At 51.9% G+C, this 13,688-nt stretch overlaps 1 protein-coding gene across 10 annotated transcripts in view; it reads right to left on the reverse strand.

Moving 5' to 3' along the window:
• LOC144603665 (SLIT-ROBO Rho GTPase-activating protein 1-like) overlaps positions 1-13,688 on the reverse strand; it is a 172,836-nt gene that overhangs the window by 49,957 nt on the left and 109,191 nt on the right. For 5 of the 10 annotated variants that reach the window (XM_078417255.1, XM_078417254.1, XM_078417248.1 and 2 more), the window contains exons 8-12: positions 13,348-13,449; positions 9,418-9,615; positions 5,299-5,383; positions 4,089-4,116; positions 165-267 (exon numbers count right to left, since the gene is read on the reverse strand). In XM_078417255.1, coding sequence (XP_078273381.1) covers positions 165-267; positions 4,089-4,116; positions 5,299-5,383; positions 9,418-9,615; positions 13,348-13,449 — 516 coding nt within the window. Of the gene's footprint in view, positions 1-164; positions 268-1,261; positions 1,359-4,088; positions 4,117-5,298; positions 5,384-9,417; positions 9,616-13,347; positions 13,450-13,688 lie in introns of those variants that run through there. The other 5 variants (XM_078417257.1, XM_078417252.1, XM_078417251.1 and 2 more) reach the window with 2 other exon arrangements.

The raw sequence follows: 13,688 nt of genomic DNA on the forward strand, positions 1-13,688 counted from the left end.
CATTTCTCAAGCTCCGGTTTCTGAATGGGGAAACACTTCCATCCAGACGATGTGAGAATTAAGACCAGCCTGGGGCTTCTGCAGCTTGAGGATCAGGCCATTATATTCACAACGGCAGGTTTGATAGAGACCCTTCACCATTAGGACTTTCAGCACCCGTGTACCTTGACGAATGTCTCCAAGTCCCCATTAAACAACTTAGCATTATACTCTGACCGAGGCCTGGTCTTCCGGGCTTTCTGAGGTTTAGGGGGTACATTTGGAGGCCTGGCAGGAGGATGGAACAAAGTTTGAGAACAGAAACATCCGACGTCACCGGGAGCAACCAATACATCAACAGCCCACACCCTCAGAATGGCTGCAGGCCGCCCAGCAACCCACAGTAGTAGACCACAATCATGGCCGCCCAGCAACCCACAGTAGTAGACCACAATCATCTCAACACATTTCAGTAGTTGGAGCACACATTTCAGAAACATTTTATACATGGATCTTATTTACAGATGACCAGAGCTCAACCCATTCCTTCTCTGCAGAGATGCTGCCTAGTTACTCCAGCTTTCTGTGTCCATCGCACTGCTCTCTTGTTAATACGTACAGTCCCTTCCTCTGCCATTCCTTGTGTCTCCATGAGAAAAATCTTCTCTTTTGGTCTCTCCTCTCCCAATCTTTTTCCTGCCTACGTTCCCAAAGAAAGTCTCTCGACTCTCTCTGAGGTTTGCTGACTGTCCTTCCTCGTGGTCTCTCTGTGCCTCACTTTTCCTTCACCTTTCCCCTTTTCTAGTTTAGTTTAGAGATACAGCGCTGAAACAGGCCGTTCAGCCCACCGAGTCGGTGCCGGCCTGCGATCCCCGCTCACTGGCACTCTCCTACACACACTAGGAACAATTTACAGTTTTACCAAGCCAATTAACCTCCAATCCTGTACATCTTTGGAATGTGGGAGGAAACAGGAGAACCCGGAGAAAACCCACGAAGGTCACATGGAGAATGTCCAAACTCCATACAGACAGCACCTGGAGTCAGGATCCAACCCGGGTCTCTGGTGCTGTAAGGCAGTAACTCTGTGGGCCGGAGGGCCTGTTTCCGCGTTGTACCTTTAAAGTCTGACACTGTGTGTCTGTGTGGAGTTTAACCCTCCCTGTGACCGTGAGGGTTTCATCCAGGTGCTCCGGTTTCCTCCCACATTGTGCCATTGTGCTGCCCCTCTGAGCATTCTGCAAAGTGTGGTCTTCACCAGCAATTGAATTGTTGAAAGATACAGCGTGGAAACAGGCCCTTCGGCCCACCGAGTCCGTGCCGACCATCGATCACCCGTTCACACGAGTTCCATGTTATCCCATTCTTGCATCCACTCCCTACATGCCAGGCAGGGGCAAAGTTACAGGGGCCAATTAACCTACAAACCCGCACGTCTTTGGGATGTGGGGGGAAACCAGAGCACCTGGATGAAACCCTCACAGTCACAGGGAGGGTTAAACTCCACACAGACACACAGTGTCAGACTTTAAAGGTACAACGCAGAAACAGGCCCTTCGGCCCACAGAGTCCGTGCTGTCCAGCGACCCCCCCCCCCCACCCCCACTGTACACTGGCACTATCCTACACACTAGGGACTATTTACAATTTTACCAAGGCCAATCAGCCTACAAACCTGCACGTCTTTGGAATGTGCGAATAAAACGGAGCACCCGGAGAAAACCCACGCGGTCACGGGGAGAACGTGCAAACTCAGTACAGACAGCACCCGTGGTCAGGATCACGCAGGATCAGGCACGGTGGCGCAGCGGTAGAGTTGCTGCCTTACAGCAAATGCAGCGCCAGAGACTCAGGTTCGATCCTGACTACAGGCGCCGTCTGTACGGAGTTTGTACGTTGTCCCCGTGACCTGCGTGGGTTTTCTCCGAGATCTTCGGTTTCCTCCCACACTCCAAAGACGTACAGGTATGTAGGTTAATTGGCTGGGTAAATGTAAAAATTGTCCCTAGTGGGTGTAGGACTAGAGTTGGTGTGCGGGGATCGCTGGGCGGCGCGGACCCGGTGGGCCGAAGGGCCTGTTTCTGCGCTGTATCTCTAAATCTAAAAAATCAAACCCTGGTCTCTGGCGCTGTGAGGCCCCGAAGCCACCATGCCCACCCTCTAGTTCTTTGTTTCAACTACATACAATAATACCTTACTTGGTTACAGTGGACAATCGGCAATAACGGACAGTATTCTCCCCTCTGTGGTTCGTTACACCGGGGGTTTACTGTACTTTAAAGAGCCCTTGCACCAGCCGGCACCAGGAGATTGGCTCCTTCAGATCCTGCTAAACTAGCTCAGCGTCATCGTACATTTAAGGACACAAGAGTGCTGGAGTAACTCAGTGAGTCAGGCAGCATCTCTGGAGAACCGCGGAGCGATGACGTTTCGGGTCTGAAGAGAAGAGAGCTGGCAAAGAGGAGAGTCAGGACAGAGCATGGCAGGTAACAGGTCGACAGAGGCAGCCGGTCAGAACACAGACCAAAGATGGGGAAGGAAGGAAGGAAGGAAGGAAGGTGTGAGACGGGAAATGAGGCCACTCTCCCTGCAAATCATCCCTCCTCCGCTCACCCCTCTGCACCCAAACCAACCCCCTCCCCAGGTACCTTCCTCTGCAACCACAGGAGATGTAAACCCCTTTGGGAAGGTTGCAACCCAGTTCAATTCTAACTAGTTCTACCTTCAATTCTAACTTTAGGTCACTTCTACATACACTCCCCTCCAGTCCCCTCTCCCCTTGCCACCCCTCCCCCCCAACCCCCACCTCCACCTCCACTAAAAGTGGGTTAACCAGTTCCACAGTTCACAGCGATGTGTCCCTCTTGGGATCACACCGTCCCTCGCCAACAATCAGCCTCTCAGGGGACCTCCCTACTTGAGGTCAGCAAGGGCCTCAATATGCCCTCTTTTTTTCCTGCTTCCAGTCCCCCCCCCCCCCCCCCCCCCACCTCCCCACTACAATCAGTTATGGGTTCCTGACTCAGAACGTCATCTACCCATTTTCTCCAGAGATGCTGCCTGACCCGCTGAACTCCAGCACTTTGTGTCTATCTAACGCGTGAGACAGGTTTGAAGAGATGTGGATTGTAAAGCCAGAAGGTGGAAATTAGCAGGCGGGGGGGGGGGTGTGAGTGGAGGGGAGAAATAGGTGGGAGCCCAGCTGTGGCACAGGGGAGGGAAGGGTGAGGGGAAAGAGAGGGGGGGGGGAGGGAGTTTGGGGGAGAGTTTAGGGGAGAAGTGGACGGGAGAGGTTACCTAAAATTGGAGAATTCAATGTGTAGGAAGAAACTGCAGATGCAGGTTTACATGAAAAGATAGACCCAAAAATCTGGAGTAACTCAGCAGGTTAGCTGTCCTGGGCCTCCTCCACTGTCAGAGTGAGGCCACACGTAAATTGGAGGAACAGCACCTCGTATTTCACTTGTACAGCTTGCAACCCAGCAGTATAAACGTTGATTTCTCTCATTTCAAGTATCTCCTGCATTCCTTTTCTTCCCCCTTCCCTCCCCCACCATCCCCGTCCTACCAGTTCCACTGTTCGCATCCTTGTATCCCCGTCATCAGCACATCTTACCCAGCCAACAATGGGCTGAAGAAGGGCCTCGACCCAAAACGCCACCTATTCCCTTTTCTCCAGAGATGCTGCCTGACCCACTGAGTTACCCCACCATTTTGTGTCTGTCGTTGGTGTAAACCAGCATCTGCAGTTCCTTCCCACACTACAATGGGCCATTATGGACTCCACCCTTCCTGCGATCATCTGTTGCCGGCCCCGTTAAGTTCTGGCCTTCCCTATCTTTCAGCCTGAGGAAGGGTTCCGACCCAAAACGTCACTTATTCCTTTTCTCCAGAAATGCTGCCTGACCTGCTGAGTTACTCCAGATTTTTGGTGTCTATCTTAGAGAATTCATTGTTCGTCATGTTATACACCGAGTAGTTCAGACGCACATTAGATATGGAGCCATCACGAGATATCCACGAACAAAGCTTGTGGTGGGATGGCACGAGTGGAGACACTTGCACACATATACAGGCAAAGAAACAAATGCAAACTGGTGCGTGCCTACCTTGTGGTGATGAAGTCACTTTTCTGACCTAAGAGAGAATGGAAAGACCTTTAGACCTGAGGAATGTAGTTGGGGTTCAGGGTGCTGGGGGCCATGCAAATTGCAAACAAGGGTTCACCACAACATGCTGCCATTTCCCCATCTACAGGCCAGGCTGGGTGATTTGGTTTGGGAACAGCTCCATCCAAGACCGCAAGAAACTACAGAGAATGGTGGATGCAGCCCGGAGCATCACACAAACCATCGACCCCATCTACACTTCACGCTGCCCCGACAAGGCCAGCAGCATAATCAAGGACCAGTCTCACCCCAGTCACTCCCTCTTCTCCCCTCTCCCATCAGGCAAGAGGTACAGAAGTGTGAAAACGCACACCTCCAGATTCAGGGACAGCTTCCTCCCACCTGTTATCAGGCAACTGAACCATCCTATCAACTAGAGAGTGGTCCTGACCTCCCATCCTCCTCACTGCAGCCCCTCGGACTATACTTTGCTCTAAAACATATCTGTTCACCATGGATGGCTTGATTGTAATCATGTATAGTCATTCTGCTGACTGGTTAGCGGGCAACAAAACAGCTTTTCACTGTGCCTCGCTCGGTACATGTGATAATAAACTAAACTAAACTAAAGAATTTTGTTTATGTGTTATCCAGTCAAATTATACCAAACATGTGTATATTCATGGGTAGAGTGGAGGTGGAGAGGATGTTTCCACTAGTGGGAGAGTCTAGCACCAAAGGTCATAGCTTCAGAATGAAAGGATATTCCCTTAGGAAGGAGATGAGGAGGAATTTCTTCAGTCAGAGGGTGGTGAATCCGTGGAAGTCATTGCCACAGAAGGCTTGAGGCCAAGTCAATGGATATTTATAAGGAGGAGATTGTTGGAATCTTGATTGGTAAGGTTTTCAGGGGTTATGCCTTTTGAGAAGGCAGAATGGGGTTGAGGGGGGGAATTAGATCAGCCGTGACTGAAAGGCGGAGAAGACATGATGGGCCAAATGGCCTAATTCTGCTCCTATCACATGAACATGAACAGTAGAAGCAATATCCTGGACTTTATGCCTCGATCCTGTATCTGTACACTGTAAAGGGCTTGGTGGTAATCATGTGTGGTCTTCGCACTGACTGGATAGCGCGCAACAAAAAAGCTTTACACTGTCTCTCGGTACACGTGGCAATAAACTAAAGTAAAAGTACATGTGGACTGACCTTCTCCCAGGGTGTGGTGAAGCAAGTCATGCTTGGCCTGCAGCTTCATGATGAGATTGCTGCCTTCCAGGTATTCTTTAAACTTCTGTTGAGCACAAAGGCAGTGGGAGGTTAGGAGCTGGCACAAGGCACTCCACGCCAGAGGTCTGCATGGGTACAACATGAGAATCCCAGCCAACCTCATCAAACCCAGCACAGGGACAGGCCTAGCAGCCCGCAATGTCCGTGGCCATCGTGGTACCAACAGAAACTCATGATGTTGCCGGGTCTGGAGAGTTGGGTTCTAAGGGAAGGTTGGATAGGCTGGGTCATTCACCTGCTCAGACTCCTCCACTCCAGTGAGGGAGACACTCAGAGAACATTGAACAGCGCAGGCACAGGCCCTTTGGCCCACAATGTCTGTGCCGAGCATGATGCCAAGACTATCTCTTATCTGCCTGCACACCAAAGATACTAGAGGAACAAGAAGGACCACGCTGTTGAAATCGCGTATACTGAAGTGTAGTACGTAAAGGCGCCATTTTAGTAAGCAAAACCCGCCGTTCGCTATGCCTCTCGCAGTGCAATCAGTGGTTTGGAGGAATAGTATGTGTGATGATATAATTAAAATGCAGAATATATCTCATCTATCAATTCACAGATTTTTGTTATTTTTCTTTTAAAATGTTTCTGCAAGTTTCTGCCTACTAAAATGGCGCCATGACGTACTACAGTTTTTAGGGTCGTGTGGTCTATCTTGCTCCTCTAGTATCTTTGCTGCACACTATCCTTATCCCTCCATTCCCTGCGTATCTATGTGCCCATCTAAAAGCCTGGTACCTGCCCCCACCACCACCACCCCTGGCACCCCACCAGTTCCAGGCACCCACCACTCCCTCTGTAATCAAAACTAGCCCTACGCGACTCCTTTAGATGTTACCCCTCTCACCTTAAGCTGTGGGCCTGGATCAGGGGGTATTAGCTCTGAGGACAGGTTGGACAAATGTGGATTGTTTTCTTTAGAATGTTAGTATTCTCTATGTCCCCCCACATCTCCTTTACACTTTGTAGAAGCAAGGAACTGCAAATGTGTATAAATTCATGAGAGGAATAGATCTGGTAGATGCACAGAATCTCTTGCCCAGAGTAGGGGAATCGAGGACCAGAGGACATAGGTTCAAGGTGAAGGGGAAAAGATTTAACAGAAATCTGAGAGGTAACTTTTTCACACAAAGGGTGGTGGGTGTATGGAACAAGCTGCCAGAGGAGGTAGTTGAGGCTGGGACTATCCCAACGTTTAAGAAACAGTTAGGCAGGTAAATGGATAGGACAGGTTTGGAGGGATATGGACCAAGCGCAGGCAGGTGGGACTAGCGTAGCTGGGACATGTTGGCCAGTGTGGGCAAGTTGGGCTGAAGGGTCTTTCCACACTGTTATCACTCTATAACTCTATGACACAAAATGCTGGAGTAACTCAGCGGGTCAGGCAGCATCTCTGGAGAACACGGGCAGGTGATGTTTCAGGGTGGGACCCTTCTTCAAAAGGAGCCCTCCTCAGTCCGAAGAAGGGTCCCTACCTGAAACGTCACCAATCCATGTTCTCCAGAGATGCTGCCTGACCCGCTGAGTTACTCCAGCACTTTGTATTATTTTTTTGTAAACCAGCATCTGCAGTTCCTTGTTTCTAACTTGGCATCATGTTCAGCATGGACATTGTGGGCAGAAGGGCCTCTTCCTGTTCCATTCTGTTCTAGTTTTGCCTTTAAACTTTGCCCCTCTTACCTTAAAGTTACCCTTCTAGTCTTTGATATTTCCACCATAGGGAAAAAGGTTCTGACTGTCTATCCCATCTATGCCCCTGTGATTTTAAATACGTCTATTGGGTCTCCTCTTAACCTCCGGCGCTCCACACAAACCAATCCAATTTTGTCCAACCTCTCCCTGTAACTAACCAACCTTGCCCTGTAGTTAACCAACCTCTCCCTGTAACTAACCAACCTTGCCCTGTAGTTAACCAACCTCTCCCTGTAACTAACCAACCTTGCCCTGTAGTTAACCAAGCTCTCCCTGTAACTAACCAACCTTGCCCTGTAGTTAACCAACCTCTCCTTGTGGCTCATAAGCTCATGTTCATAAATGATAGGAGCAGAATTAGGCCATTGACCCATCAAGTCTAACCTGCCATTCAATTATGCCTGATTTATCTTTCCCTCTCGACCTCATTCTCCTGCCTTCTCCTCATAACCTGTGACACCCTTACTCGTCAAGAATCTATCAATCCGTAAAAATATCCATTGACTTGGCCACCATAGCCATCTGTGGCAATGAATTACACAGAATCACAGTCCTCTGGCTAAAGAAATTCCTCCTCATCTCCTCGCCGCGACCAATCCAAAGCCAACCCCAGCCCAAGAATCGGCAACCTTTCCGACCTGACCTAGAGGCACCTACGCTGTAGAGTTAGAGTCATATAACGTGGAAACAGGGCCTTCGGCCCAACTTGCCCACACTGACCAACATGCCCCATCTACACTAGCTCCACCTGCCTGCGTTTGGCCCATATCCTTCTAAACCCGTCCTATCCATGTACCTGTCCAAATGTTTTTAAACGTTACGATAGTACCTGCTTCAACTATTTCCTTTGGCAACTCATTCCATACACCCACCACCCTTTTTGTAAAAACGTTGCCCCTTAGGTTCCTATTACATCCTCCCCATCTCACCGTAAACCTATGTCCTCTGGTTCTTGATTCACCTACTCTGGGCAAAGGACTTTGGGCATTTACCCTATCGAATCCTCTCATGATTTTGTACACCTCTATAAGATCACCCCTCATCCTCCTGCGCGCCAAGGAAAATAATCCTTGCCTGCTCAACCTCTCTCTGTAGCACTGTACTACTGAGAAAAACCAAAGCAAATCCTTCTTATCTTGATTGACTACAGAGCACGATCTTAATCATAGATTCGTAGAGGGTGGAAACTGCCCCTCCGGCCCGACCTGCCCACGCCGTCCAAACATACCTCATCTACACAAGTCTAGTTACAAACATAGAAACATAGAGAACAGGTGCAGGAGTAGGCCATTCGGCCCTTCGAGCCTGCACCGCCATTCAATATGATCATGGCTGATCATCCAGCTCAGTAACCTGTACCTGCCTTCTCTCCATACCCCCTGATCCCTTTAGCCACAAGGGCCACATCTAACTCCCTCTTAAATATAGCTAATGAACTGGCCTCAACTACCTTCTGTGGCAGAGAATTCCACAGACTCACCACTCTCTGTGTGAAGAAATGTTTTCTCATCTCGGTCCTAAAAAACTTCCCCCTTATCCTTAAGCTGTGACCCCTGGTTCTGGACTTCCCCAACATCGGGAACAATCTTCCCGCATCTAGCCTCTCCAACCCCTTAAGAATTTTATATGTTTCTATAAGATCCCCCCTCAGTCTTCTAAATTCCAGCGAGTACAAGCCTAGTCTATCCAGTCTTTCTTCATATGAAAGTCTTGCCATCCCAGGGATCAATCTGGTGAACCTTCTCTGTACTCCCTCTAAGGCAGAATGTTAATCTGAATTCTTGAAACATACCACTGCCCCCAATGCTTACTGCCCAGTGGTGAGAATATTGATTTCTCTAACTTCAAGTAACCCTTGCATCCCTTCTCTTTCCGACCCTGATGTCATGATCAGCCATGATCACGTTGAAAGGCGGTGCTGGCTCGAAGGGCCGAATGGCCTACTCCTGCACCTATTGTCTATTGACCCTCCCTAACCCTAGTCATCGTACTAGTTTCACTATCTTCCTGTTAAGTTTCACCGTCTGTATAACTTGTTATCACCCACCCTACAGCCAACAATGGACCATTGTGGGCGCCACCTTTCCTTGATCATGGTTGTTTTTTGCAGGTCTTTCATTCATTTGTCCTAATATACTTTCTATACCTCTCAAGTTTCCGTTTCCACTGACTCTCGGTCTGAAGAAGGGTCTCGACCCGAAATGTCACCTATTCCTCTTCTCCAGAGATGCTGCCCGACCCGCTGCGTTACTCCAGCTTTTGGTGTGTGCCCCCAGTGAGGCGCTGACGCTGCAGTCAGATCGGGGCGGCGACCGAGATGCCGGGACCACCAGGTGGACCACTCACCATGAAGTAGAACTGCTCCGTCTCCTGCTGGTTTGCTCGTCTCTTTGCGATGCTCGGCTTGCTCATGTAGGTCTCTGACACGGTGGACTTGACGGACTCTGTCGAGCGGCTGTGCTGGAAACACTCAGACACGTCGTAATCCTCAATGGTCACCATGTCTTGTATCGTCTGCAAGGTGGCCTCCATTGTCTTCTTAACCTGAGCAACAAAAGACAACGGCATTTCCACTTTGTTGAGCTCTAGGATTATTACTGTTACGTGAACCGAGGTACAGTGAAAGGCTTTGTTTTGCATGCGATCCAGTCAGATATACTGTACAAATACATGGAAGCTGATTCCAACAACGGCATTAAGAGGGAAGTGGGTTTTTCCTTGATGATGAACAAACAGAATTAAGGGTTAAAAAAAAGTGGGGAAAAAATCCACACAGTAAGTATGGTGATTGGGGCTGAATGGCCTTGCCTCCTGCCGCACATTTCCCGTCTCATGAGGTAGCACTCGATGTGCAAGGACATTCCTCTGGCTGGCCCAGCCAGATTGCGTCTGTATGTGTCGGCGTGTGGTTGGCTGGCTGCCAGCGGGGCTCCAGGGCGGGGGAGATGTGCGAGGGTGTGGCGCCGCTTGGAGCTGAAGGCACGTCCCGGGAGCAGGGCGTGGATCCGTGTGATCAGCTGTGTCCGGAGCCAAGAGACTCCGACCGAGCCAGGACACAGCACCAACAGATGCTGATCGAGGCAGCCGAGCCGACAAGCACAGTCACAGCCATGGGGAATATCCCCGCCAGGGCTTGTTCACTGGCAAAGGGGAAAGGAGTGGGGTTAGAATGCGGGAGGGCAGATGAAAGGGGAAGGAGGTAGCGGGGAGAACAGGGTTAGAGAGAGGGCGGGGAGAGAAGGGGTGGGGGAGAGAGGGGGTGGGGGAGAGAGGGGGCGGGGCGAAAGGGGGTAAGGGAGAGAGGGGGTGGGGAGAGAGGGGGCGGGGCGAGAGGGGGCAGGGGAGAGAGGGGGTGGGGAGAGAGGGGGTGGGGAGAGAGAGGGCGGGGAGAGAGGGGGTGGGGAGAGAGGTGGTGGGGAGAGAGGTGGTGGGGAGAGAGGGGGTGGGGAGAGAGGGGGCGGGGCGAGAGGGGGTAGGGGAGAGAGGGGGTGGGGAGAGAGGGGGCGGGGGAGAGAGGTGGCGGGGCGAGGGGGTGGGGAGAGAGGGGGCGGGGAGAGAGGGGGCGGGGGAGAGAGGGGGCGGGGAGAGAGGGGGCAGGGGAGAGAGGGGGCGGGGAGAGAGGGGGCGGGCGAGAGAGGGGGTGGGGGAGAGAGGGGGCGGGGAGAGAGGGGGCGGGGAGAGAGGGGGCGGGGAGAGAGGGGGCGGGGAGAGAGGGGGCGGGGGAGAGAGGGGGTGGGGAGAGAGAAGGCGGGGAGAGAGGGGGTGGGGAGAGAGAGGGCGGGGAGAGAGGGGGTGGGGAGAGAGGGGGCGGGGGAGAGAGGGGGTGGGGGAGAGAGGGGGCGGGGGAGAGAGGAATGGAAAGGAGGGCTTGTGGGGAAAGGGGGTGTGATGGGAGAAGGGGGAGAGATTGGGTGTGAGGGATGGGTGGGGGGGATGGGAGTGAGTGGGGGGATGGGAGTGAGTGGAGTGGGGGGATGGGAGTGAGTGGAGTGGGGGGATGGAAGCGAGTGGGGGGATGGAGTGGGGGGATGGGAGTGAGTGGGGGGATAGGAGTGAGTGGGGGGGATGGAGTGGGGGGATGGGAGTGAGTGGGGGGATGGGAGTGAGTGGGGGGATGGGAGTGAGTGGGGGGATGGGAGTGAGTGGGGGGATAGGAGTGAGTGGGGGGATGGGAGTGAGTGGGGGGATGGAGTGAGTGGGGGGATGGGAGTGAGTGGGGAGAGGAGGGTGTATTGGGAGAGAGAGAGGGGCCGGGGGGAGAGAGGAGAGTGGGATCAGAGGGAGAGAGAGGGGTTGTGGGGAGAGAGAGTCTCCTGACACCTAGTTACAACGTGAATGGGACACATGTGGAACAGCAAGAGTTGCTGCCTCACAGCGCCAGAGATCCGGGTTCGATCCTGACCAAGGGCACTGTCTGTGTGGAGTTTGTACGTTCTCCCCGTGGGTTTTCTCCGGGTGCTCCGGTTTCTTCCCTCACTCCAAAGACATGCAGGTTTGTAGGTTAAGAAGGGTCTCGACCCGAAACGTCACCCATTCCTTCTCTCCCGAGATGCTGCCTGACCTGCTGAGTTACTCCAGCATTTTGTGAATAAACAGGTTTGTAAGTTAATTTGGCTTCAGTAAAATTGCAAATTGCCCCCAGTGTGTGTGTAGTGGATAGTGCTAGTGTAACGGGAATAGCTGGTCAGTGCGGGCTCGGAGGGCCGACTGGGCCAGTTTCTGAACTGTATCTCGGAACTAAACCAGACTGAGCTTGGAGTCTCCGTGGCCGACACAACTCGCGACGACCTCGCTGCGCTCACTCCAGCTGTGGGGGCGGCAACGTGCCTCTCCCAACTCTCCAGTTAAAATTAGCAGCGGGAGAAGACGCCAAGGCTGGGGTCAGGGTTCACATCTGCAGATGTGCAGCGGGATCGCCAGATGTGATGGACAGCTGCCAAATCATTCCTGCACTTTAGTTTAGCTTAGAGATACAGCATGGAAACAGGCCCTTCAGCCCACCGAATCCACCCCGACCACCCGATCCCCATACACTAACACTATCCTACACACACTACGGACGATTTACCATTTTTCTGAGACCAGTTAGCCTACAATCTGAACGTCTTTGGAGTGTGGGAGAAAACCAGAGCAACCTAGAGAAAACCCACACAGGTCACAGGGAGAACAGACAAACTCCGTATAGACATCACCTGTAGTGCCAATCTAACTCAGGTCTCTGGCGCTGTGAGGCAGCAGCTCTAACTCGGTGCCACCGTGCCACCTTTGTTAAGATCTTTTACAGAGGAACGGCCTCTGGGAAGGGAAGCTCAAAAAATGCTTGGCTTGGATTCGATGGCACGACTAGTTTAGAGATAAAGCATGGAAACAGGCCCTTCTTATCCTATATACCCCCCCCCCCACCGCCCTCCCCAGTTTCTCCCCTAGACTTCACCTATGGGGCAGCTCAATAGCGCAGTGGTAGAGATGCTGCCTCACAGCGGCAGAGATCCAGTTCGATCCTGTCTACAGGTGCTGTCTGTACGGAGTTTGTACGTTCTCCCCGTGACCGCGTGACTCCGATTTCCTCCCACTCTCCAAAGACATGCAGGTTTATAAGATTTATACGTTGGTTAGCTTCTGTAAAATCCAGTGTGTCGGATAGTGCTAGTGAACAGTGTGATCACTGGTTGGCAGAAGGGACTATTCCCACACTGTATCTCTGAAGTCTAAAGTAAAGTCTCAAGTCTATATTCCTTCCTCTAGCTTCACAATTCGCAACTTTAGACTTTAGTGGTCCAGTGTGGAAACAGGCCCTCCGACCCACTCAGTCTGCACCGACCAGCAATTACTTGTACACTAGTTCGATCCTACACACTAGGGACAATTTACAGAAGCCAATTAACCTACAAACCTGCCCTCGGAGTGCGGGAGGAAACCGGAGCACCCGGAGGAAACCCGCGCTGTCACAGAGAGAACGTGCAAACTCCGTACAGACAGCACCCGCAGTCAGGATTGAACCCGGGACTCTGGCGCTGTGAGGCAGCAACTTTACCGCTGTGCATGGACAAGCTGGGCCGAAGGGCCTGCTTCCGTGTTGTGTGACTCTACGGCTCAATGTGGGAGGAAAGCGGGGAACCTGGAGATCAGGGATGACGTGCAAACTCCACTCAGAAGTGAGGATTGAGGATTGAGGTCTTTGGTGCTTTGGGGCAGCGCTCTACCGCTGTGGCACTGTGCCACCCGTGGCTGGCGACGGCTGGAAAGCGAGAGGGAGGGGAAACGCTGCAAACTCACCTCCTCGTTCTCAATCTTCAGTGTGGTCAGTCTGGATTGGAGCTGTTGGTACCTCAACATCAGTTCTGCCTGCACAGGTTGTTGAGCACTAACCTGGCACACCTGCAGAGGGAATCAAAACATTACTCACGAGCTCCATCAAGACAGTGTAGACACAAGGAACTGCAGATGCTGGTTTACCACAAAAAAAAAGACAAAGTGCTGGAGTAATTCAGTGGGTCAGGCAGCATCTCTGGAGATCATGAAGAGGTGAGGTATTGGGTCAGGACCCTTATTCAGACGCTGAAAGTTGCATCCTGAAGTTGTCATTTCTTCCCCAGCCAACAATGGGCCGTTATGGA

Source organism: Rhinoraja longicauda, chromosome 20 (genome assembly GCF_053455715.1).
Source record: "Rhinoraja longicauda isolate Sanriku21f chromosome 20, sRhiLon1.1, whole genome shotgun sequence".
Classification (NCBI taxonomy): domain Eukaryota; kingdom Metazoa; phylum Chordata; class Chondrichthyes; order Rajiformes; family Arhynchobatidae; genus Rhinoraja; species Rhinoraja longicauda.